This window comes from Neovison vison, chromosome 8 (assembly GCF_020171115.1).
Source record: "Neovison vison isolate M4711 chromosome 8, ASM_NN_V1, whole genome shotgun sequence".
Lineage (NCBI taxonomy): Eukaryota > Metazoa > Chordata > Mammalia > Carnivora > Mustelidae > Neogale > Neogale vison.
Window position 1 is genome coordinate 118,390,251 of NC_058098.1, and position 26,726 is coordinate 118,416,976.

At 34.7% G+C, this 26,726-nt stretch overlaps 1 protein-coding gene and 1 pseudogene across 7 annotated transcripts in view; one reads left to right on the forward strand and one right to left on the reverse strand.

The window, feature by feature from the left end:
* Positions 1-26,726, reverse strand: part of BIRC6 (baculoviral IAP repeat containing 6) — a 233,083-nt gene that overhangs the window by 60,882 nt on the left and 145,475 nt on the right. For all 7 annotated transcript variants that reach the window (XR_006386023.1, XM_044261802.1, XM_044261801.1 and 4 more), the window contains 13 exons: positions 25,170-25,449; positions 24,042-24,298; positions 23,678-23,786; positions 20,913-21,134; positions 18,931-19,711; positions 17,498-17,641; positions 16,936-17,065; positions 11,693-11,824; positions 10,703-10,870; positions 9,335-9,508; positions 8,235-8,431; positions 6,259-6,559; positions 3,271-3,488 (listed from right to left, as the gene is read on the reverse strand). Coding sequence is in view for 6 of the 7 variants with exons in the window: in XM_044261802.1 (XP_044117737.1) it covers positions 3,271-3,488; positions 6,259-6,559; positions 8,235-8,431; positions 9,335-9,508; positions 10,703-10,870; positions 11,693-11,824; positions 16,936-17,065; positions 17,498-17,641; positions 18,931-19,711; positions 20,913-21,134; positions 23,678-23,786; positions 24,042-24,298; positions 25,170-25,449 (3,113 nt within the window). In the remaining variant the exon portion in view is untranslated. The remainder of the gene's footprint in view (positions 1-3,270; positions 3,489-6,258; positions 6,560-8,234; positions 8,432-9,334; positions 9,509-10,702; positions 10,871-11,692; positions 11,825-16,935; positions 17,066-17,497; positions 17,642-18,930; positions 19,712-20,912; positions 21,135-23,677; positions 23,787-24,041; positions 24,299-25,169; positions 25,450-26,726) is intronic.
* LOC122916572 lies at positions 23,018-23,145 on the forward strand (annotated as a pseudogene).

Consider the following 26,726-nt stretch of genomic DNA (forward strand, 5'->3'; position numbering starts at 1 on the left):
GAACACAGACTGGTAGCTGCCAGGGACTGGGGGAGGGGAAAAATGGAGAATAAATGCTTCTATTTAAGAATAAATAAATAAAAATTTTAAATATTTATCAATAAAACATGGGGTAAAGACATCACAGTCAATGACTTAAAATTAGAGAAAACAGTGAAAGGAACAGGGATATGAGCCAGATCCCTTAGGATGAATCTAGTACAAGCATATCTTAGGAGAATTCTATAATGGTGTCATATGTTTTCAGTCAACGTAAGCAAGATTGCTTCTATTTCTAGAAGGAATAATTCTCAATTTCTTTCCTTCTCAGAATGTGATGTGTAGAAAATTCTCTTTTGGCAAAAGAGGACATTTAAAAAATGTGAATGGTGTAGAGACAGAAGAAATTACTTAGAACCAGTGGCCTTATTAATATAACCTCAAACTCTGTAAAGGTCAATTTTTATTATTATTTTTGTGGGCAGTAAAATTACAATTAATTCTATAACAAGAATCCTCTTTTAAAGAATTTTCACTAAATATACTATGAACACTCAAAAGAGATTTGTAACTAAAAAAAAAAAGGATTTGCAACTAAAGTTAGTTTTAAGGGTTATTTAAAAATAATACCAATGTTTTTCATTTCTCTTAATGGGAATATTTTCTAAGGAAGAATATCATGCATACTACTTTCATAAATTGACCTGCAATTTAGTTTTATGGATGTATGATTAAAAATGTCATCTTTCACATTTTATAAGATACAGTGTTAAATGAATGACAATTTCATTACCATATAAACAGTTAAAAGTAAAATAACATTATTGATAGAAATTTATTTTAAAAAAATCCTATAAAGGGTAACATATATACAGAAAAAACACAAAACAAATTTAATGAACTGTAAAAACTTATTTAACTGTGCAGGTCAAGAATTAGATTACTGCACACAAGAATTTGCTCCTACTTTATTACCTATTCGTCAAACCTTCAATTCCTCCACAAAGTTAACTATAATTCTGATTTTTGTACTCATTTGTACTCTTCCGTACTCTTCTTTATAATTTTACCACTTAAGCATGAAACTCTAGACACTATAGTTTCAATTTGTTTAATTTTAAACATTATACAAATGGAATCATGCCATATATATATTCTACTATGTGTGGCATTTTAGTTGTGCTTCAGAAACGCACTGCTATTGTATATAGTTCGCTGTAGCTGTTTCCTTTCATAGCCTAACAATATTCCATTTTATAGTAGACTACAATTTCCTTATTCTTTCTACTGTTTCCACGTTACTTTATCCACTCTACACACTTTATATTATGACAAATGATGATGGGACAATACTTGGTATTGTGGTTTTGGAATTTTACACCTCTGGTGAGTATACAGCTATAGTGTATTAAAGGTTTTCATTTTGTACTTCTCCGGTAACTAATGAAACAGATCATCTTCTTACATTTATTGGATATTTAGGTATCCCCTCTTGTAAGTGCCCATTCTAGCCTTTCATATATTTTTCTACTGGGTTTTCTTGTCTTTCCCTTTTGTAATTTTGTAAGATCTCCAAATATTCCTAACAGAAGTTTTTGATCAGATATAACCAACTATAGTCTCCCATATAGATTTAGGTATGGTCTCCCATTCTGTGACTTCCTTTTCACTATCCTCAGTCTTAATTTTCACACAGTTGTTTTCTTTTTTTTTTCTATTTTTTTCCCATACAGGTTAGAGCTTTTCTAAATACTCTTTTCAAGAAGTTTTTGTCTACTCCCAGATCATAAAGATATCTGTGTATGTTTTTTGTCAAAGGGCACTATTATATTTTGTATATATTACAGACATTTAGATCTATCATCTGATTAGAATTTTTGCATATAGAGTACATTAGGGTTTAAAGATTCATTTTTGTTCCACAAGAACATTTAAATGACCCCCACCATCATTAACTGATAAAATCGTACTTACCCCATTATGTTGCAGAGTTACTGTTATCATAACAGATAACCAAACGTGTGGGGAGTTATCTTATCATTTGCTGGGCTTCTAATCTATCCTTGTACTAATACCACATTTTAATCAATTTTATGATAGCTTATGCCTACTAGGTATACACTTCTTTTGAAACTGCCTCAGCTATTCTTGAGCTTTTGCATTTCCCCAAAAAATGTTAGAACTGGTTTGTTAATTTCCTCCAAAATAAATCGGAAATTCCACCAAACATAAAGATCACTTTGATAAGAAATACTATCGAACTGTTCTATTTTCTGTGTCCATGGAAATAAACATGAGCAAAGATCTCAGTTTACTGAAGACTAGTTTTTTTTTTTAAGAAAACTTCAAATATTTCACACACACAAAAGTCTTACACATTTTTTTAGATTCACTCACAGATATTTTCTCTTTTTGATGGTAAAAAAAGTATCTTTAAAAAGTTCATTTCATAAGTCAATCAGAGAAAGACAACTATCATATGATCTCTCTCTGATATGAGGAAGTGGAGATGCAACATGGGGGGTTTGGGGGGTAGGAAAAGAATAAATGAAACAAGATGGGATCAGGAGGGAGACAAACCATAAGAGATTCTTAATGTCACAAAACAAACTGAGGGTTGCTGTGGGGAGGGGGGTTGGGAAGGGTGGTGGGGTTATGGACACTGGGAAGGGTATGTGCTATGGTGAGTGCTGTGAAGTGTGTAAACCTGGCGATTCACAGACCTGTACCCCTAGGGCTAAAATTACATTATATGTTTACAAAAAAAATTAAAAAAAATTTTTTTAAGTTCATTTCATGTTTCTTGCTGGTATACTTATTTTAAATACTGAACCTGGACACTGTATCCTCATTAAACTCACTATACCATTAATTATTTTTGGATTTTCTAGAAACACAATCAAAACATCTTGAAATAATAAGGTTTATTTTTTCTTTCTTTCTTCCCTTATCTTTCTGAACTAGCTAGAAGCTCTAATTAAATAGTAAGATTCTCTAAAGTTCAAGAAAAGGATGAGCGATCACAGTATAAATTCAGCATATCCTGGTAAATGGGAAAGCTTCTTAAGCTATTACATCTTTGTTTTTCAAGTAGATGGATTAACCTATGGCTTCTAAAAGAGCCTAACAGAGAAGAAACACTTAGTTCATAGTTCCTCTTTTAAATATCCTTTTACAAACAAAAAAAGGAATACACAAGTCTCTGAAATACTATTTCAGAAAAACCATATTCTGTACTCCATGAATTTAACTTAATTTTTTCATAATCTAAATAAATAAAATTGAACTTACCTCTGCTTGATTGAGACTAGAGTTTGGAACTCGTGGGGCATGGTGGCTCAGAGCAGAGAGGCAGACAAGAATGAGGTGTAGTGCTCCAATTTCCAATGCCATCCGCCTTAGAAGCACACCATCATCAGTTGTCAATGGTGTCGTACTAAACAGACTACGAAGGACATGGAAAGGAAGAGTTGGAAGCACATTGGCTGATGGAGATTGCAGAATATGACCTAGATCAAGAAAAGAGAACTCAAAATTAAAAATACTTAAGAACACAATAAGGAACAAGATACTGGGTCACAAATTAATAGTGATAACATGCCATATATCATTAAATTTATTTAAAAAACAACACAAAGACCACAAACAGAATAATACCTGAAAAATGTAATAAGAAGAAGTGTCTGGAAAACCTCTTTAAGACATAGTATATGTAAACAAATTAAAGCTGAAATATATTCATATGATAATTAATAATTATGGACTCTGTCATGATTATTAGAAACCAGAAATTGAATTGAAAACCTAAAAACTAAAATAGAAGCACTTAAAATACCTGATTGCCTTGGGAATAGTTTCAATCATGAACAGATAATGAAAGAGTGAAACCATTTTATCTGTCTATGATATTACTTTGGCATTACACCTAGCTTTAGAAAGGAATGTTAAGGTGTGCCTGGGTGGCTCAGTGGGTTAAGCCTCTGCCTTGGGCCTGGGTCATGATCTCAGGGTCCTGGGATCGAACCCAACATCGGGCTCTCTGCTCAGCAGGGAACCTGCTTCCTCCTCTCTCTCTGCCTGCCTCTCTGCCTACTTGTGATCTCTCTCTCTGTCAAATAAATAAATGAAATTTTTAAAAAATTTATTAAAAATAGAAGAAAGGAATGTTAAGTGCAAAAAACCCAAACCAAACCAAAATAAAAACCACCACTATATGAACAGTGGAAGAGATAATGGATATCAGAATTACACTTTAATAAACATTCAGCATATATTCAACTAAAAAAAGGGGGGGGTGAAATGGTATAAAGACGATTTTCTGCTGGGTTATACCCACCATTGTGTGACAGAGTGCCATAAAATGTATCCCTTTATCTACTTAGATTAAAAAATCAGATGAAATAATTAGAAATTCCTGATCTGGGGTACCTGGTTTCTAAATCAGGTCATGATCTTAGCTCTAGTCTGCTTGAGATTTTTCTCTCCCTCGCCCTCTGCCCCTCCCACTCTTCTCTCTCTCAATTAAGTAAATCTTAAAAAACAAGCAAACAAACCTTATCTATTAAAATAAGCATATATAGTTTATACATGAAACCAAACAACCAAGATTATTTAGGATGTAATTTAATAAGTTATTACAAAAACATTTAAAATAATGTCACCATTTTTAAAAAAGATTTTATTTACTTAGTTGATAGAGAGCGTGTGGTGTGCACAACAGGGTAGTGACAGGCAGAGGGAGAAGCAGGATCTCCACTAAGCAAGAAGCCGGGTGCAGAGCTCAATCCCAGGCCCGTGGGATCATGATCTGAGCCAAAGGCAGATGCTTAACCGACTGAGCCACCCAAGTGTCCCAATGTCACCATTTTTTAAAAAAAAGATTTATTTGACAGACAGAGATCACAAGTAGGCAGAGAGAGCGGAGGAAGCAGGCTCCCTGCTGAGCAGAGAGCCCGATGACAGAGAGAGAGTGAGAGAGAAGCAGCAGAGCGGAGGGAACAGCAGGCTCCCCATTGAGCAGGGAGCCCAATGAGGGACTCAATCCCAGGACCCTGGGATCATGACCCAAACTGCACGCAGACGCCTAACGGACTGAGTCACCCAGGCGCCCCAATTACTAATTTTCAAATGGAATGGTCATTAACTGAAGAATCATAGGTAAAGTGACTGAAAATCTACTTGCTAGGCTACCCTCAATTATGACTTTTCTTTAATGTTCCCTTATATTAAATAAAATTGCCAGCCCAATGGAAACAAATGCCATAGGTTTTTATTATTATTCTGTAATATTATCACATTACAAAATAATTATTCTATAATGTTACTTGCTACATTCTATTCTCTTCAGTTGAAACAGTGCTTCCAGATTCATTTTCTTAAGAAAGATTATCATGTCATGACTTGGTTCATATGTTTTAGTGAATTTTTATTACTATTAAGGATAAAATCTCAAGTTCTTAGTAAGACTTTCCATGATCTGTTTTCAATAATAGTTTTTAGAATGAGCACTCAGTGCTTTTTATGCAAGTTTTCATCAGCTAACTCATCCTCTCTCATATAATCTGAGCACATAAACATTACTCAAATCCTCTTTCTAGCTCATCTCAGCCTAAACAGACTATCCTTCAAGGTCCTACTAAAAATTATTCTGCCACTTTCTTCACACAGCTGGGTAGTAAGGAAACAGTCTCACACCTGTGAGCCTTCAGAATACTGTACCTCTCCCAAGTCTTTTGCAACTTGTTAAGTCTGCTTATCTACACTGCTTGTTGCTACTATGGGAGAACATTAGCAACATGAGGGAAAATCTAAATAGCTGCTTCATTTCCCACTGCTTCTGATGGTGGCCAGTAGTTACGTAAACAATGAATACATTTTGAATGAATAAAGTAATGCAAATGAAGACTCTTGGGGGCGCCTGGGTGGCTCAGTCGGTTAAGTGTTTGCCTTCGGCTCAGGTCAAGATCCCAGAGTCCTTGGGTCGAGTCCCACATCTGGCTCTCTGCTCAGCGAGAAGCCTGCTTCTCCCTCTCCCACTGCCCCTGCTTGTGTTCCCTCTCTCGCTGTGTCTCTCTCTGTCAAATAAATAAATAGAATCTTTAAAACAAAGAAAAAGAAGATTCTTTAGGACTTGTTATATGTATCATTAGAATGAAACTATCGGCAACAAAGGATCTAGTAACTTTAGTGTGAAATAAACAAATAATGAGTAACAGGCACTGAGCTGAGTAACTTTTACACAACCTATGCTAAATTTCATTACTAATTCTAAACACTTACTTCCTTCTCCATCATCCGTCACTCCCAACACCAGTCGAAGAAGGCACTGGGCATGTTTTCTCTCTTTCAGTAGCACTTCCGCATAGCCCGGAAGACGAAGAAATAATCCAAAAGCAGCCAAAGAATGGGCAGGAATGGGAGACATGGTCTGTACTGCTGATTTGATAGGTGGAGGTTCAGCTGCAATGGTTTCTGGTGCTTCATAAACTAATTCCCCTGACTGTTCAATGGTCACCCACTCAAACTGATCACTATCTTTTGGCTTTTCCTGAGTGGTAGAAGTTACCACTGGAGCACTCACCTGAAGAAAAAAGAAAAATTTTGCTTGGTTATTTGTGTTTTCAACATCAGGTTCAAATTAAAGATGTGACTTTAAATGATCTCTTTAAAATACAGGAATAAAAACACCAATAAAGGGACATATTTTTAAAAAGCCTCCAAACATCAGGAATTAAATGATATCATGAGTATGGTGGTATCTGCCAAGTATCTCTACTTTAAAGTCAGATACATACATCCATACGTTTATTTATTTATAAATAAAGTTACTATTTTATCCTTTGTCATTAGTTAAGAATTTGTAGACAGAGTCTTTGAGATTATGTAAATATCTTGTTTCCCCCCAAACTTTGATCAATTAGAATTAGCATTTTAAATATTCTTGCCTAAAACAATAATTACTACACTGGCTGCCAAATGGTGACTTTCCATCATTCCTTCCTCATTTATTAGCTGGCCTGAACTGTAGGCAAAAATGTTCCCTTCTTCTCCCCTCTTAGTTATTCATTTATTAATCCACATCAGTTTGGAACTACGGTCCCTGCAGATGATCAGGGTGGATACTAAATCAATGACAGTTGTCTTCAATGTCTTTGACAAGAAAGATGGCTGTGTGAAAATATAAGCAGAAACTGGACTCATGCAGCTACAAGCCAATGAATGCCAAGTGCCAGCAACCACCAATGGCTGAGGAGACCAGGCTGGATTCTTCCCCAGAGCCTGCACAGGGACCATGGGTCTGTTGACAACCTGATTTCAGACCTCGAATTTCCCTACACAGTTAAAGAATAATTTCTGTTGCTTTAGGCCATTTAGTTTGTGGTCCTTTGTTACAGCACCCTAGGAAACTAATATATATATATATACTAAGTACATGAAATTACAGAGAATAATTCCTCTACTTCATTCAATAAACGTAAAGTGCTTTATAATTAAAACTTCCCAGGGCGCCTGGGTGGCTCAGTGGGTTAATGCCTCTGCCTTCGGCTCAGGTCATGATCTCAGGGTCCTGGGATCGAGTCCCGCATCGGGCTCTCTGCTCTGCAGGGAGCCTGCTTCCTCCTCTCCCTCTCTCTGCCTGCCTGTCTGCCTGCTTGTGATCTCTGTCTGTCAAATAAAGAAATAAAATCTTTAAAAAAACAAAAAAAAACAAAAAAAAACAACACTTCCCATAAGCCATACTCCCTTCTTATTAATGAAAAAGCACTGAAAATACACACATCCCCAATAGCAACATTAATTAACAGTAAAGAGGTTAAAGCAGTATGTTTTTTAAAGTTACCAGAAACAGAAATGATACCTAAAACAGGAAAAAAAGTTAAGCAGAAAGACAATACATTTGAGTAGCAGTATACACTACCATCTTACTCTCTCATTGCCAGTACTATCCAAAATTAATGTGCCTAAAGAAGCACAGAAATAAAAGTGCTACAGTGTGATGACCATAAAATCAAAGTAAATGCCGCAGCGTAATCAGTTTGGCAAATGTGCTCGGTCTTCAGCACTTCTTTGGTACCAACTAATTCATAAAAAACTCTGTACAGGCTTACCTTTCAGAGACTTACACGATGCTCAAAGACTATAAGAGAAAGGTACTCCCAAAAGGTTAACACAAGTGAGTTTTTTCAAAAAAGCAAAAAAAGAGAACAAAGGGCTTTGCCATGGAATGATATATTCAGTTAGGAATCTTATCTTACTTGTTGAATTACTTCTGGATATAGCATGGGCAGTCTTTCTGCAATAAGAGCCAGTCCACCCATTCCTGCAAAAACTTGTAATGGTGACTGAATGGGACAGGTTTCAAGTAAAGATTCATCCAATATCCCATCCATACATTCATCACTCGGAGTGAGAGCCTCATCTTCTGGACAACTACCAAGTAAGTCTCCATGATCTAGAACAATAAAGTACAAGTAACAGGTAAGAAAAGGTCTCTTTTTATAATAATCTTTTATTTACAAAACAGATCTGTCTCCTCTCTACATAACAAAAGAGCATAAATATCTTAGGTTACTCAGATCAAGCTTTAAGGCTAGATGCTACAATAATTTTTAAATGATTTCTGATGTTGCCTCCTAAAGTCCTGCTACTCAAGGTATGGTCACTGGCATAGGAGCACCGGCATCATCTAAGAACTTCTCAAATGCAGAATATCAGGTCCCATCCCTGACCTACTGAATAAGAATCTGCATTTTAAGAGTGTTCGAAAGGTAATTTATAAGCATAATTTTAAAGTTTGAGAAGCACTGTCCTTCAGGGTATATTTGTAAGTTATACTGTACATAAAAATAATTAAGTCAGCAGAGTCAAAGCAAATACTAACATATGTACATCACGTTCTGAAATAACCAAGTGGGAAAAACTTAATACCAACAAAGACTTTTTGTACTGAAAACTAAGAATTACACCATACTGATTTAACTTTGAATCACTCACAGAAGAAAACCAAAAGTCTAGTGTGTTTATACATAACCAGATTCTATAAACACTAAAAAACCTCCCCAAATAATCCTGCTGAAAACTGAGCAAAGGAAATATTCTAAATCTACTGAGGATGCAAAAGGCTGTTCTTAATAAAGTGTATGTGCTCATAAAATAAGTGATGCTGTTAAGAGAAATTAAGGTTAATTTCTAGTGAAAATAGCAATTTTTTGTTATTTATAAATTATTCCATCATAAAGAAAAATATTTTGTTAGCTTGATATAATAAAAACAAAGTAAATTAAGTCATCAGCTACAGAAATCCTTACTTCCTTGGATCATGCACTGTAATTTTAAAGGAATATCACATACATACCTTTTTCAGGGTGTAACCTTTTAAAAGAGTCCGTTTTTGAAAGACTTGGGTCTGTGATAACTCTAGATCCCAATTTAACAGTCAGGTCTATTGAACGGTAACCTTGAGGAAGTTTTCGGTCGTACAGCAGAGTTAAGAGTTGGGCAAGCGTCATTTCTGCTGGCAATGGCTGGCCTAAAAATGACATAAGTTAAATCTAAAATCCAAGAGGGGTACATTAATGTGGTTTGATTTACTCAGTTACTGTTTTTACTGAACTGCACCTTAAGTGTCTGATTCTGACACTAAAAACAATTTAAAATCAGCACATGGGAAGTTTACAGAAATTTATTTCTGACACGTGTGAATAATACTATCTATAGAAAGTGTTAGTCACTAACCAAATCCCACCAAGATCTTTTGAGCCAAATTAAGAAACAAAGAAACAATTCCTACAAATCTGGAGTTGGCCAGATAATAGATATTTTAAACTATGAAGACTATATGGTCTCTGCTGCAGCTAATAACTCTCCCACTGTGGCACAAAAACACCCATGGACAATACAGGCATAGCTGTATTTCGATACAACTTTTTTAGAGAAAGAGGGGCGCCTGGGTGGCTCAGCTGGTTAAGCGTATGATTCTGGATTTCAGCTCAGGTCATGATCTTAGGGTCATGGGATTGAGCCCTATGTCGGGCTCTGCACTGAATACAAAGTCTGCTTGAGATTTTCTCTCCCTCTGCCTGCCGCCCCCCACTTGTGCTCTCTCTCTCTAAAATAAATAAAATCTTAAAAAATAATAATAAACTTTAAAAAATATTTTTTAATAGAGAGAGATCCAGTTTACTGGCCATACTTTGTTCTTTGCTATAAAGCAGTAACATAAAGCTAAGAAGGAAAATCCTTTCAAAGTTAGGTGGCAACCTGATTGTAACAATATAGCACAAAAATGGAGATAAACTGGCCATCACCTTGACCAACGGGAAGCATATTGGTCAAAGAATGTGTACCACCTGGGGAGAAAACACTGTGTAACTCTTGGTGGTATGGCAAAGAACTCCACCGCTAGAACCAGTTCTTCAAAATCTGCCTCACACTGCTTCCTGGACAACTTGTTATGAACTCTTTAAAACATTAGTTTTACTGATTTTATAGCACACTGACAGCAAAATTAGGAAAGTACTAAGCTGTAAATATGCAACATTATAACGTTAAAAAGAGTATGTAGAAGGTTACTCCTTTTCTTCTCATTTTTCTTAGAGAGAACTGTAAGGACAAAGCCTCACTAACTCATTTACCTCATCTCGAGCACTTGATTAAACAGGAGTCTGGCAAACGTGTCTTCAAAGAATTTTTTTTTTTAATTTTTAAATATTGTGAACATTACCTGCCAAGAGTTTGTGGAACAGGTGAAACACTGGGACAGTAATTATTTTGTTGGCAGTCTCCGCTCCTGAAGAAGCACTTCCTATTTTATCAGGCATTGTTCTCCCTCTCCTGGATGGCGGACGAGGTGGCGTAGCTGACACAGCCCGTTTAGACTGGGATTTCAGCCCTAAAAGAATCAGTAAGATTCTATAGCTAGCCAACACACTAAGAAATAAAAGAACACTTTCACAATATTTTTAAAAAGAATCACATTTCTAACTAATGGCAAAAGAGAGAGAAATATTCCTTCTGATCTTTATCTCCCAATTTTATTTGCCCTTTATGACACATCATTAATTCTGGTTTCATGTTTATAACTATTTTCAAGAAAGTGAAAAACAGCTAAATTCTACTGTCTCCGAGATACAGATGATTGCCCGTTTTACTAGCAAGTATTTTTGTGCAACTATGTGCAGGAAATCTCGCATTAATTCTTCTCTGAAACAGAATAAATGCCACCAGTACAGAGATCTCCTATTTGAGGAGTGAAGTAACATGGACTAAACAATCTTCTTTGAACTAAAATAATCTCACTTATGTTAAAGAAAATATCCTCCAAAATGATCAGTTATCTCGGATATTTTGTCATATTCTTCAGCTGACAGTATGAGTACAAGTCTCTGTACATTGTCAAGCTTAAAATGAGTACCTACACAGTTCACAAATGTTTAGCATCTGATGAACTATATTACACTTAAAAATAAATGTAATACTTACACTGCCAATGAGTAACGAATTTCAGGTGCAACGTTTTTATATCCAGTATTAAAACATCACTACAAGACGTTTGCATTAATACTTTGCATTATGTGCATAAATTTGCATATATGTATTATATGTATAAATTTGCATTAATACTTTTTATTACATGAAGTTCCTATTAATACATACTGTTATAATTTTATAAAAACCCAAACACAATCGAGATTATAAAAAACAGAAAGCTTACCTGAAGCAACAACGACGCTGTAATTGTCCTGAAATCCATTTTCCGCCTTAACTTTTTCTTTCTCTTCATGGTTTTTCTTTTCTTTGTCATCTTTCTGTTCACTAATTAGTTTAGCAGTGATACTTGGAGTATCTGTAAGAAAATATTACCTAAAATACACTGCTTTTCAAAGTCATTAAGAAGGAGGCTACAAATATTTTGAAACAAATATTACACAAGACATTATCACTAACATGGGTAGAATGTAAATGCATTTAGAAAAAACTGGTGAGGTAAAGCCTGATATTTAATCCTCACTGATATCAATTTAAGGAAATCACCACTGTTCATAAGCCAAGATACTTAAATTCCCATCTCTAGAAAACATTACAAATTACAGTGGTATTACCTCTCAAGGCAATGAAAAGCTATTACCACTAAATTTCCTTTATTTTAGGTACAGTTCAATGTGCTTGCCACCAACAAGTAATCTGGTCCTCACAACATGCATATCAAGAAGGCATATTACTCCAGAATAAGGAAACAGCCTTTAACAAGTTACTGATCTAACCTATTAATGGCAAATATGGAATTCAAGCTCAGAACTCTCCTAAAGCATTCTAATAGACTTCTTATTCTACAGACAGGAGTAGAAAGGAGAAAATTTCAGTAATGAAGATTTGTTTTGCTATTTTTAACTTAGGAAACTTAGATACTTTAAAAACAGATACCAAGGACTTTAATAAGATAAATTATTTGAATTAATGTTTTCTTTCACTACTCTGGGATATGGCATGCTATTAAAAACCATGAATTGAATGGATGATTGTATAATGATCTGATCTGGCCATTAAGAAATCCAAAAACCTAGAGGAACTGTTTTTTTTTTTTAAACTGTTTTAATATTAGGAATGACTTTCACTAAATAGATATGTTGATACTGATTCTCTTTGTACTTTTCTAACTTAACACAATTATGATCTAATGCTTCTTCATAATTTAAAAAGGTGAACAACAATCAAATGACAAAATAGTATTGTTCTGTATTATCTCCTACTCTTTAGCTTTCTTTTAATGTCTAAAAATATCCCCATGATCTCAATTTCTGGTAGACTGCCTTTAGAGAGTTCCGTTTTTTTGTGGAATTTAAAAATTCTGTAAATACTGTAAGTAATAAATACAGAATGCAATAATACATTTACTTTCTTATAAAAACAACCAAGCAATCCCAAATGGCAAAATCGTAACAGAAGTCAGAATTAAATACTTAAATAATACAAAAATCCACACAATCCACAGTATTATTAGGAAAACCAGTCAACATCATTAGGTGCTAAAAACTTAACATAGTGTTATCCCAGTAAACCCCAAATACTAAAAGATACCACAAAGAAAAAATTTTCTCAACATTGTTTAAAATTGTTCTAGTTTGTGTTACCACTTCTGGTCAAGACAAAATAACAAAAACCAGATTTACTCTCCTACCTGAAATAACTAGAGACTAGGAAAGTACATCAAATTGTTTTCAGACAATGGCTATAAGGAAGGCAGGAGAGGGATGCCTGGGTGATGAAAACTAATGAAGTGAGCCCTAAGACTTCTACAGCTGCCTGCTTAGAGTTTCCCAGGCCACAGATGGCATAGCACAACTCAGGAATCACCCAAGGTGAGGATAGAGACTTGGAGCCCAGGAAGACAAAGGTGGCTGGCTGCAGTTTTCAGGTCACATTGCCAGGAAGGAAAAGTCTAATAGAAAGAAAGCTCCAGAGACCTAGAGTCTTTTCTGAGCATTTTATATGTGGTTTCCTCATATAGGAAAGTGCTTCTCAAAAATAACAAGGGGACCAACCCCAGGGTCTAAATTGAGGGTTGTAATATGTAGTGTTCTCAATGCACAGTGAATTCTTAACAGAGTTCTCAGAAGGGTATTACCTCATGAGTAAGGCCAAAGTAGCCCTCAACCCTCATTTTCAAATGTGGTACCCTATTTCTATTCCAATGTAGCACTTTTTAAAAATTAAATTCATTAAAATTTAGTTCCTTAGTATCATCAAACATATTTCATATGCTTAAGAGCTACTGTACTAGACAGTGTAAGTTTATAAAAAACTTCCATCATCACAGTAAGTTCTGCCCTAGATTAAAAGCAGCTCTTGCCCTACCTAATAAAACTTAAAAGCTGCCTCTACAAGCAACAATCTGTTTTCAGTTAATATAACTGCATCCCAAAACAAAAGAAAAAATATTTATTAAAATACAAAAATATCAGACACCCAAAAGAAGTAAAAAAGAAGTCACATTGCCTGGCATCCAACAAAATTTTCTAGGCAAATAAGAAGTGATCATATAAAATCCATAATAAGGAAAAAATAATCAACATAAACACACCAATGTGTTTAAGATGCTAGACAAAAACTTAAACATTTTAGATAAGGACAAGGAAATACAAAAAAGAACCAAAAGAACTTCTAACAAATAAGACACTACAGAGGAATAGATTTTGAAGACAACAATATAAATTATCCAGAAATTATAAAGAGAGGGGAAAGAAGTTGGGGGGAAAAATAAATAGAGCTTCAGTGAGCTGTGAAAGAACTCAAAGAGGCCTAATAAAAATGCATAACTGGAATTACACAAAGAAAGCAGAGAAACAGGAAGAAAGAAAATACTTGAGACAGCATTTATTAAAAAATAATTTTTTTAAATTTAAAAATTCCAAATTTGATGAAATCTATAAATCCAGAGTAAAGAAAGTCAACAAACACACATCATAAAAAAACTATAAGGCATATAATAATCAAATTGCTTAAAAGCAATTAGAGAAATTTGTAAAAGAAAATATACTGACACACGTTGAAAGCAATATGGTAAAAAGCTATGGGAAGTGGGTAAAATTATTAGGTAATTTTGGGTTACTTGTTTTTATTTTTATACACATTGATAAAATATATACACACATATAAACATGCCACCAAATATGGCTAAAGATCATAAACATGCCGTAAAGGACCAAAGCACTGCTAAACAGACGTTAAATTCAGCACTTGCATAATTTCTGATATTTGCTCCGGATGACTCTCTGTTGAACTTTTTAAATAAGAGTAGTAGGTTTTTTTTTTTTTTTTTAAGATTTTATTTATGTATTTGTCAGAGAGAGAAAACATGAGCACAGGCAGACAGAGTGGCAGGCAGAGTCAGAGGGAGAAGCGGGCTCCCTGCCGAGCAAGGAGCCCGATGTGGGACTCCATCCCAGGACGCTGGGATCATGACCTGATCCAAAGGCAGCTGCCTAACCAACTGAGCCACCCAGGCGTCCCAATAAGAGTAGTATTTTTATAAGGCAATCAATTTTTTTTTATTTTTTTTTAAAGATTTTATTTATTTATTTGACAGAGAAAGATTACAAGTAGGCAGAGAGGCAGGCAGAGAGAGAGAGGAGGAAGCAGGCTCCCTGCTGAGCAGAGAGCCCGATGCGGGACTCAATCCCAGGACCCTGAGATCATGACCTGAGCCCAAGGCAGAGGCTTAACCCACTGAGCCACCCAGGCGCCCCAAGGCAATCAATTTTTTAAAGCATGTAAGTAATAAAGGGAAGTATTTTTTATTCTTAATGACTGAATATGACATTTTAAAAAACAGCATTCCTTTATAGTAAAGATAAAGAAAAATGTTAAATTTCCAGTTATTTGGGGCGCCTGGGTGGCTCAGATGGTTGAACAACTGCCTCTGTCTTGGGTCATGGTTCCGGAAGCCTGGAATTGAGTCCCGCAGTGGACTCCCAGCTCGATGGAGAGTCTGCTTCTCCCTCTGACCTTCTCTACCCTCATGCTCTCCCTTAATCTCTCTCTCAAATAAATAAATAAAATCTTAAAAAAAAAAAAATCTTCCAGTTGTTTTGCAATAATGTGTGCTACTTTCCCATGATCAAGAAACCACAACTGAACTTCAGTACTCTTCCCCACTTGTCCTTTTTTCATTTAATTAATTATGCATTTTTTTCTTCACCATGTAGAAGGAACAATTTCAAGGCTATGATAGAAAAAAAAGTCTGTAAAATCAAACTTTCAAAAAAGTTTAGTTGTACCAGGATAAGGTAAACATCTTCAAATAAGAACAAATGTTATTTATGCAGTTATAATAATACTCTAATATTTTACTGGATAACTTATAAAAAGAAAAGAATTAGAGTATTATATACACACTTAGGTTAGATGCAGTGATTAAAGCCAAAAAAGATTCTTTTCTACCTTATTTTCTCATAGTAATCACATCCGTTCTCATGGTTTAACCTATTATCTCTGTGTGGTGACAACTCTGAAATGTCTTCAATCCGGTTTTTTATTCTAAGCTTAGATTTCTATATCCCACTGATAAATAGACGTAAGTTTTTTTCTGAGATATTTACTCCTAACTTCCTACAACTGTAAGCTTAGGTATCTGAATACAGACAGAAGCATACTTACATTTGTATAGAATGCAAACATTCTTAAATTTCATTTATTTTTTAATCTGACAGCATACATAAGATCAGAGTACTCTGAGGGGCAGAGTGTGTGCCCTGCTTTCTCTTATACCCTCAGGGCTGATTACTGTGCTTAGACAAAGAAGATACTCCATCAATTCATCACTGATTTCATTCACAGGACTTCTGAGAGGCAATAAAATCAAACTGTCTAGAGTGGATTTGCATTCTGCCACCAAAAACTGTTTTTATTTTAATAACCTATATGCCCTTCAAAGGCATCATCTTAGAATGGCTTAGAATCATCACCTTAGAATATAAGCAAGAACCTAAGGGAAAATTTCTGTTTTTTTCACTACTACAAACAGTAAGGTCGCCAGTCAGATCTACCTATTTCATTTTCACTGCTTGACCATTCATTTCGTCCTGAGATCTGTAAATGTCTGTTCGAGTCCTGTCATCCCAACTTATAGCCTGCAAATCATCTAAGACAGCCCTTATTGCAAGAAAAGTCCATCACGGCTTCCTAAGGCTTGTCAACATTTCCAACTGTCCATTCTGTCATTACCTCACAGAACACACACCACACCAAAAGAACTACAGGTGCAAGAATGTATTGTACATTTTGTCCCCTTCATCAGCTTCCTACTCATGCTTCAAAATGTGAAGTCACACTGACCTTCTCTGTTCATTAAATGGTTGCTGAGTGAGTAATGCAGTAAAATAAAGTTACAAAAAGTAACAAAATTCTATATAATCTAACATAAAGTCAAAGAAAAACTAATACTTAAATCTGACTTGCCTGACACTCTGTCAAGAACTTCCGACAATGTGGTTGAGACTGGCAAATGAAGTGTTCGGAACTTATGGCCTGCTCCATACATTGGATGCTGGATGACATGGCTTGTGGCATTAATTCTACCTTTATACAGCTGAAAGTTCAAAAGAAATCAATCAATTTTTTTTTTTTGTTACATATGAACAAAAGAAACAAAAAAAGAAAAAAAATTAAAGGCACACAAAATATACAGGGTTGTTTTTGTCTATATTTTAAACTGTGGCACATTTGGCATTTGCTTTGTTGGTCAACTTTTGTACCAGCGCCACTGTATCCAATAATCAGTCACTTTTCCCCCAAACAAATTATACTCTTCATAGTAGGGTATAATCAGGCTACTCATCACAAGGAGGGTAATCCAAAAGAGATTTTTAAAGACCTATTGTTACATATAAAGGTTATTCTACTTTGAATTTGTTATGTTAGAAATTAAGATGCAGAGGTGACTCTAGGTTCTGATATGAAATTATGAAGTATCTTTGCACACAGCTAATTATTAAAATTTATTTAACTGTAAAATACTCACTGGACAAGGAGACTGAAGAAACATTGTCACTTTCTCATCTTCCAGCATCAATTGCAAAAATAATCTACGTATAAACCCTGAAATGTTCCCTGATGTTGGAAGGTTCCCTCTTTGAGGAGATGTCTGAAAAAGTTCACAGAGAACCTGGCAAGTAAAGAGATTTAAAAAGTTAAGTGCACTATTTACCTGCAGCTTTGTACTTTCAAGAATAAAAAAGACTATCCTCACAGAAAATTCCTGTGAATAAGAGAAATCATAGGGTTTTCACATAATAAATACCTAGCATAACCAAGTTACCTTTAACTTTAGTCAATATCAAAGTGGTTACAATACAACAAAAATTATGGGGAAAAGGGTATTAAAATATAACACAAAGCCTTAATAAGAAGCTGAGAGATGAAAATTAAGCCAGAAAGCAACAAGTCACAAAGTTTTCATGCTATCCAGAGGCACAAGCCAAATTTTCAAATACTCATGGCCTTGGTTAAAATTAATAACCTAACCATTTCCTATAATTAGGCACACTAAGCAGATATAGTTTCACAATAATTACTTTGGACAGCAAGATATCTCGTAATTCTTCTCGATAAATCATTCCAATTTTTTGAAAATTATTCGAACTATCCCTCTAGATTATAATAAAATCTGTTCTGAATAAGCACTCTAAATTAGGGAGTAAAAAAAAAAGCTGATTCCTACTTATTGATGCCTACCAGATCACAGACAGGATCTATGGTAGTAACTTTATATACATTATGGTATTTGTCTTAAAAACAATCTTTGAGGCAGGTATTTATCATTCCCATTCTACAGGTTAAACAACCTGATGAAAGTCAAAACAGCTAGAAAGGAACAGAATCTGGCAAAAATCAACTAGAATAGAATTATTCTTGAAATAATTCTAGCTTTCAAGATTTTGGCCCCATGGACTTACTATAATAAAGTCATTTCTCGTGTTTTGTCAAGAGTCTCCTATCTGAAAACTACCCTCATGGCTGCTTCATGGCTACTTCATGAGGCTCCATGCCTCATGGCTACTTCATTAGATGCAAACCAAGAGCTGTAGCAACCCAGTTACAACAATGTACAAAGCCTCACTGCAGATGAGATGCTCGATGACCACCCTCAAGTGGTCACTCGTCTTTCAGAAGCTGAAGTGTTCTTCTTCTTGGCTCATTCTTTTTACTGGATGGGGGCAGGGGCTGGAGGGGAAGGGGAGTTTAAAAGGAGCAATATGTCAATTATAGCTAGAATCACCATGAATTTGCCCATTACCTCATCAAAAGGCGTATGTGACACTTGAGGGAAGGAGGGAGCAGATATGGTTAGGACTTTAATTATGGTTTAAATTTCTCAACTAATTTCATTAGTGTTATTTAACAGTGTATTAAAATAAGATGCCTAAAACAATAAGCCAATTTTTCTAATCTTACCTGGGCCATCAGTTTTTGATTATTAGGGTGGCATGAAATGCACTGCAGAAAGAATGCAACAGTCGCATTCTCAATTGCTGTCCTCTGCTGAGTGGTCAATCCTGTTGGAGCAGCTGAAGAAAGAGAGGCTGATCTTGCAGTAGTCTGCTGGGCACCTAAAGTATGTCCTCCAGAAGCAGACCCAGAGTGACACAGTAAAAACAGAAGTGCTGTCCACAGTGGATTGACTTCAGACCCACCGAGCCAGTCTTTCATAACATGGCTACTGCCAACTTCTGTTAAAAACCTAAGAACAGGAGCAACCAGGTCTGCTGTGATAGGCATCTTATTACATTGCTGTGCAACATGATGCCGCCTGAGCTTGTCCTGGGAAATATCTATTGACTGAGCAATGCTTTCTGAGTAAGAAATGTGACTAAAGCAAAAACTAGCCAGACTTCTCACAAGAAGAGAAGGCAAACCTGAGTCCAATAATTGTTTGATCGCTTCTGGAGATTGAGAAGACGAGGCAAGGGTTGCCAAATGTGATTCAGTTAGTGCAAGAGGTGCTTGTGCATTTTTAGAGTCATCTGTTAAGGATGAAGTAAGATCTTGCTTTTTGCTATCATCAGTCATGGACAGTCTGTGATGACACTGCACTGGAGGAGGGGTAATTCCCATCCAGCCCATGAGCAAAGAAAAATAACTTGGGTGTATATGACACATGGAGCAAAGTAGACTGTCAACAGCTTTCTTCAAAACCATATTGCAGGGAAGAGACATGGACCAATTAAAAAGTAACCTAGGGGAATAAAAGATGCCAGGTTAACACTACATATGTATCTTTAGAAAGACGTCATTGTTTCTAATACTTCTATATGAAATCAACCTATACTCTATAAAATTGTAAAATCTATAAAATTATACATTTTATTTGACATAAAATATTATGACATTGTAAGATTTCAGGAAGACTGCTTGTGATATATATTATTTATGCATTTAAGTAGACAAAGTTAGACTTTAAAATGAGTAAAAAAAACACAAATGTCTATATTAAAATGGTTCTACCATTCTCTGTGACCTCAAAAAAGTCACATAAAGGAACACTGAAAAACTATACAAAAGAAATGTTTAGATTGAATTTGATATGACTGATGGCTTAAATTTACATGTGCAAATCAAAAACTGTTAGGGAGTTTCACTAGTAAGTTCTGGGTTATGCCAACTAAGAAGGCCAAATATGAAAATGACAGACTATCTAAGGACCAAAGGCCAATCTTTTAAGAGTCATGAATTCCTCAGAAATAAATATGATATTCTATTACAGACTTAGCACTTATCAAGCAGTAAGTTCAGCAAAGCTTTAGCTGAGTATGGTAAAGAAATGTGGGTAAGTGGAAACTTCCAGAAGAACAACTGTATCAGATATCTAAATAGTAGTAAAAAAAACTAACCATAAAAACTTTCTGAAGTAGTAACTCTTTCAAAATTTCTAGCTATACTTTTTCTCCCTAGTTGTACACTAAAGATAAAAACAAAAACAAAAACAAAAACTGATGGGTTTGGGGCCTGGGTGGCTCAATAAGTTAAGCATCTGACAACTGGATCTTAGGTCAGGTTTTGATCTCAAGGTCATGAGTTCAAGCCCTGCACTGGGCTCCAGGCTGGCCATGGAGCCTATTTAAAAAAAAAAAAAAAAAGAAAGAAAGAAAAAATTCTGGTGGTTAAATTTACAAAAAAGTATAAACACTACTACAAACTGGAGGAATACATACATTAAAACACTCTGTTTTTAGATGGGAAAAGCAGGCAATGACATGAATATAAATTAATTAAATTTGTGTGACAAATTACAAAACTATACCTCACTATATTCAACTACTACTTTCAAAGTATTATTACTACCCAAATAAGCATATAAAATACTGTTTCACCAAGTGAAAACCTATAAAACTTTATCTAGTACTGGGGGAAAAAAGGATTTAAAAAATCATACTTACTCAAAGAGCTCTCGGTCCAGCAGTGCTGGTAAATCATACTCTACAAGCAGTTCGTAACTATGCCAAAGAATGGCTGCCACACAATGAAGATGAGAAGGAGATGGCATGAGAAGACCATACTCGACTGTGGAAGAGTTAGGGCACATGTAGCTCATCCGGCCACTTCTCCTCATAGCAGCCACTCTTGCAGAATCACTGACCCATTTTAACAAGGCCTGGATTCTTAAAAGAAAATGAATTCAAATAACCAATTATACCACCATTAACATTTAATTTGGATAAATACCACCATTACATGTAAGCAACGTGTATGTGAGAATAATATACTAACTGTTTTCGGTAATTTTAATCTAAGATAGGAAGGGAAAGGAAGTTATATAAGGACAAAGAATGTGGCAGTTCTAGTTTTCCCATAATCTTACTAATCTCAACTGATGAAAGTGTTTGAAATAACATAATTTTACAAATTTTATAAATACTGATTGATTTAACTCATTTGTTAAAAAAAAAACACAAACCTATCACTATCTGAAATTATAGGATACAAAGCTTAACAAATTCACTCTTGTAAATTTTATTTTGTAATGAATCCACATAACTGCAAGCAGTTATCTGGTGCTTATTCTTCACTGTGCAATACAGCATGTGCCATAGCTCTGGCCCCCAACTATTAAATACCAGTAGTAGCCACCCATCCCCCTTCACTGTGAAAACAGAACAAAGCCCCAACATATGTACTTTTTTTTTTTCAAGTGCCACCCTACCCTCAACACCCTGGAGCAGGAGGCTACTGACTGAGAACAATACTTTTTAAAGCAATAAGGTGAAAAAAGAATGAATACTGTTTTTCTGAAAATAAATAAATTGGAAAAAAAAAAGTAAAAAAAAAAAAAATAAAGCAATAAGGCTTTGGAGTTTATGTAAAATACAGAAAATGGGATAAGAGTTCTTAAAACATGGTGTTTATACTTTTGTTTGTTTTCACATTTCTAGTTTAGATCAAAAGATTCTTTGCTTCCGGGTAAAAGAAAGGAGGGTAGTAAAGTAATGCTAATTAATTTTGTATGACATAAAATTAAGAGAAGACAGAAAAAGAGAAGAGAGATAAGCAATTAGGGAGGAGTAAGATTTTCTCAATCCATAGACGCCAACAATCTTGTTATTATGTCAGTTCTAAAAGCTACATTTTTAAAAGTATTATGCAGTAAAAACAACTTTGTTCACAGCAATTTTCTTATGATAAAAACCATAAAACTATTAAAGAATCAAATAACTGTAAGAGATGTTAAGAAAACTGTTCCAGAAAAATATTTAAAACTCATTTTTTATATTCTTTTTAACCCTATTAATCACTATAATTCAAACTTGGCACAAATTTCTTTTATCAAAAAATTTTTTTAAAAAATTTCCATTTTGAAATAGAATGACCATGTAATTTATGTAAGGGAAAAAGCTTAATGGAAATCAGCTTATTTAATATTTTGAAGTCATGCTGGAAATAAGTTTACTTGGTTAAATGTCATTTAAACATTTTTAATTAGAAAATATGAAAGCAACTAGCCTAAAATAAATAAAAGCCATTACATTATCAGTGGTTAAAGTATCAATATTTACTAGGCTTCTTCCATGCCTGACACTCTACTATATACTGCCAAGACTGACCTATGTAAATCTTCCCTTGTGAGTGATGGTATCCTGACTCCTCAAACCAAAAGCTGGATTCAATGAACTTGGTCACTCTAGTATCTGGCCAGGCATATAGCAGCTACTTAGAAAAACTTATGAGTTAAGTACCCACAAAAATTAATAATTTGGTAATTTATATATAAATTAATAAAATCTCTAATGTTCTCAAATGCTAACCAATATATTAAAGGATGACATAACTCAGAAAACAAAAGATTATTTGTTTATAGAGTTACGTACACTATAAATGTTCTTCTGATAGAAAGGATATGTATCAAAGAAAATGCCAAATCATCACTCAAAAATTTACCAATAAAAACATGTTTCAAAAATACTTGGGAATTCTTACCAATCTGAAGGTAGAAGACATCAAGGAAAAGAACTACATTAGTAAAACTCATCTAAAAATTACCTACACTAGCTTTGCGCAGTGGCAGTATCGTAGCCAATGAGGTTTATCCGAGGCGCGATTATTGCTAATTAAAAATTACCTACACTAAAACATCACTAAACATCTAGATGAAATGTTTAGATGTTATTTACTTGGTATGATAGTGTTTAACTTTGTGGTAGAAGAGAGAAAAATGCAGATTCTAATGAAAAGCTGTCAATGAATATTATAAATAATAACAAGCAAGCAAAACAAATACTATTATCATTGTCAAAACAGTCTTCACACCTAATATGGACACAATATTCCTATATTCAGATAGTTAGTAAATACTACCGAAGACAGAAGTATGATTATGAGATCATTACAACTTATAAAGATCTCATCACAACACTGTTCACATAGAAAAATCTAGTATTTTATTTCAATCCAATGAAAACATAACATTAAAAATTCTATTTGAGTTCAAATTTGCTTAAAATATGTCCAAATACATAAAGATTTATGTTAAATGTTCACAAAAATCTCTAGAAGTAGTATCAGGTAAAGCACACAGGTAAATGTGCAATGTAATTAACAGTCTTAACCTTTATGAAATGCTCTAAGGAGAAAGAATTACAAGGAATACTGACTACCATGTGATTGTGTGTATGTGTGTCCATAATCAAAAAACAAGATCAACATATACCTGTCCTTTGTTCCAGGATCCTGAGTTGTTCCAAGCTGGTAAAGAATATCTATTGTAGAATCGGAAGAGAGTCCATTCAGTCTTCCAAAAAGTAAAGGGCTGTTCAAATCTTGCCATAAAGAACCAAAAGAAAGTTTGTTCGATCAGCAAATGGGATAAGAAGATTTGCTCAATTTAGTTTTAAATTGTTAATTAAAAATAACTCTTCTATAAATTACAACAAAAATAAAAAACCAACCCCTAAAACATTGAAAACCATAAAGGAAATTAATTTCAGAAACAAGCTGCATTACAGAGATCACATAATTCAACCATCATTATTTGACAGACAGGTATAACTTAAACTATCAAAGTTAACTGTCACCTGTAGGATCACTGCCTGATGCTGCACAGTTTCTCAGAAGAATGTCTATAAGCTTCAGGCCAATTCTAGTGGACTGCAGTCCTATCTTTACAAGCACGACCTCGATGTTCGGTGAATGCATTCCGCAATATGGGGACATCAATAACGCAGCACAAGTCTGCAGCAGATTAGCAGTGGGAGCAGCTGCACTGGCCATCATTCCTTCCAGATCACTGATGTGAGTAAGGCAATGATGTAATAACCGTAACCATCCAATACTGAAATATACAACACAAAATGGCTTATGTGGTAAACTTAAGTAGCTCAGATTATTTCTGGGGTAAAATAAAACAAATCAGCATGCTGTGTTTCATAAATAACAGCAATCTGGGTAAAAAAAATGCTGTAAGATCAATAAGGAATTAAACACACTAAGTTTTCTCCATAACCCAACAAATGATACTAATCCCATTTAGGAACTACATGGTTCTCTTTTAAATTAGTCAGAAAATGTTTTTATGTATCCATATATTTATATGTTTAAATATAAACTGCGCAAAATTAGAGCTGTACAAAATTATAAAGTCTTGGCTGCTTGAGAATAAAACAAAAACCCTAAATTTTTTATCTGGTAAAACTTCCAACAGAACCAGTCTATAAAATCTTCAACTATCAAAATTTACCAGATGAATGTGAATAAAAGGATATATTCAGGTCTTGGTTTACTTGGTCAATTTGTAGGATTCCAAGCTAACCCTTCTATATCAATTGGCATTTAGGAACTACCATATGACGAGGTCTCTGTCCATATGGTCAATTTGTATGGCCCAGATGTATCCTAGTAACAGACACTTGGGAAGTCTTATATTAGACTGTGATCCAAAGAAGAGAAACCCATACCTATATATATACCACACTGTAAATCTACAGTCTAAATCTCAAGAATTAAACACACATAAATCTCAATTTTAACCAGCCTCAAGTTCCAGTTCTACAGAATTAGTATCTCTATTGCACCAAATAAAACTATGGTATTATATCAATTACCTATGGAGCCAAGAACTTCCTAAGCCCTAAAAAAACCACAGAATAAATAATTTCATAAAAAGCTCAGAAAGCTTTTTTTAAAAAATGAGATACATAACATACCTCGTTTTGGATACCTGATCTTCAGATGGAAGAAAGGGATTATTAACTGTTGCTGAAGAAGTGGTACCAAAAGCAGTGAGGCCCAGTAATTTAATTTGTGAAAGGCCTAATGTGCTTGCATCTCGTGGGCGATGAAGTCTAAGGCAGACGGCAGAAGCTACTTCAGCTTTTACCAGCTGAATTTTTATGTAGGTGAGACCACTTGTGACAACAGGAGTAGACAAAGGTAGCATGTTTACCCCATCTGCACTCACTTCAACAGACACTGAGGATGGGCAGGCTGTAGGAAAAGAATATTTAAAAATTACTAAAGAAAATGTGAACTGGACTTCATGGCTGAGTGGAAATCCCAGTAAAACAGAACTTTTAGTTATATTCACTATGAGCTTGCAAAAAGAAAATTTATATGCCACATCATACTTTGTCAAAGACTTTCAAAATAATTGATTTTGGAACGATTTTCCAACATAAAATATGAGATCAACAATATAGCGGAAAGAGTATTTTAAAAATTCTAACATTCACCTAAAAAAAGGATTAACTGAAAATACACATGTACACTCTTGAGTCTTCACAAGAAAAAAACCTGCCAAATTGGCAATTGCTCTATTATTTCTACTTCACTCAGAATTAGTACCAGCAATGTGGAATATTTTATTAATATGCCATGGTTTACTGCTGTTATATCATTTGGGAAAGAAAATATAAAAAAACAAAGTGCTTTTCTACCAACTCATATTTCAGTACTACCACATTGCAATGATTTTTTTTTCCAATTTATTTATTTTCAGAAAAACAGTATTCATTATTTTTTCACCACACCCAGTGCTCCATACAAGCTGTGGCAATGATTTTTAATACAGCTGAGTTAAGCTGCTTTTGCCTCTAATATTTTATTTCCCTTTCAAATAACAAAAACATCCAGATGACTTTATTTTAAATCATTTTCTGCTAAAATTTAAGTAGACTCAAAGAAGTTGTATGGGAAAATTATTTCTAACATAACATGGAACCCCATATAAGAAATGTAGCTATGGGAGGTGCCTGGGTGGCTCAGTCATTAAGCAACTGCCTTCAGCTCAAGTCTTGGTCCCAGGGTCCTGGCAGGGAGTCCTATGCGGGACTGGAGCCCCGCATAGGACTCTCTGCTTGGCAGGAAGCCTGCTTCTCCCTCTCCCACTTCCCCTGCTTGTGTTCCCTCCCTCGCTGTCTGTCCTCTCTATCAAATACATAAAATCTTAAAAAGAAAAAAAAAAAGGTAGCTATTAACTAAAATGACCTCTGAACATTTATCTTAATTTTAATTTCAATTATAAAATTAGGAAGTAACTTTTACTATATGCCAATTACATGCTAGGTTACACCAAGAACTAGACAAGTCTTATCAATTTTGAAATTTCATCTTCACTTTTGAGAAAAGTATTATCCAAATTTTACACAAATTGACAAAGTCAAAGAGATTAAATAATCCAAATTCTCACATGAACAAATGGCACATTTTATATTCAAGCCCATATTTGATTCTAAAGACTATGTTATTTCCAGTGGAACAAAACA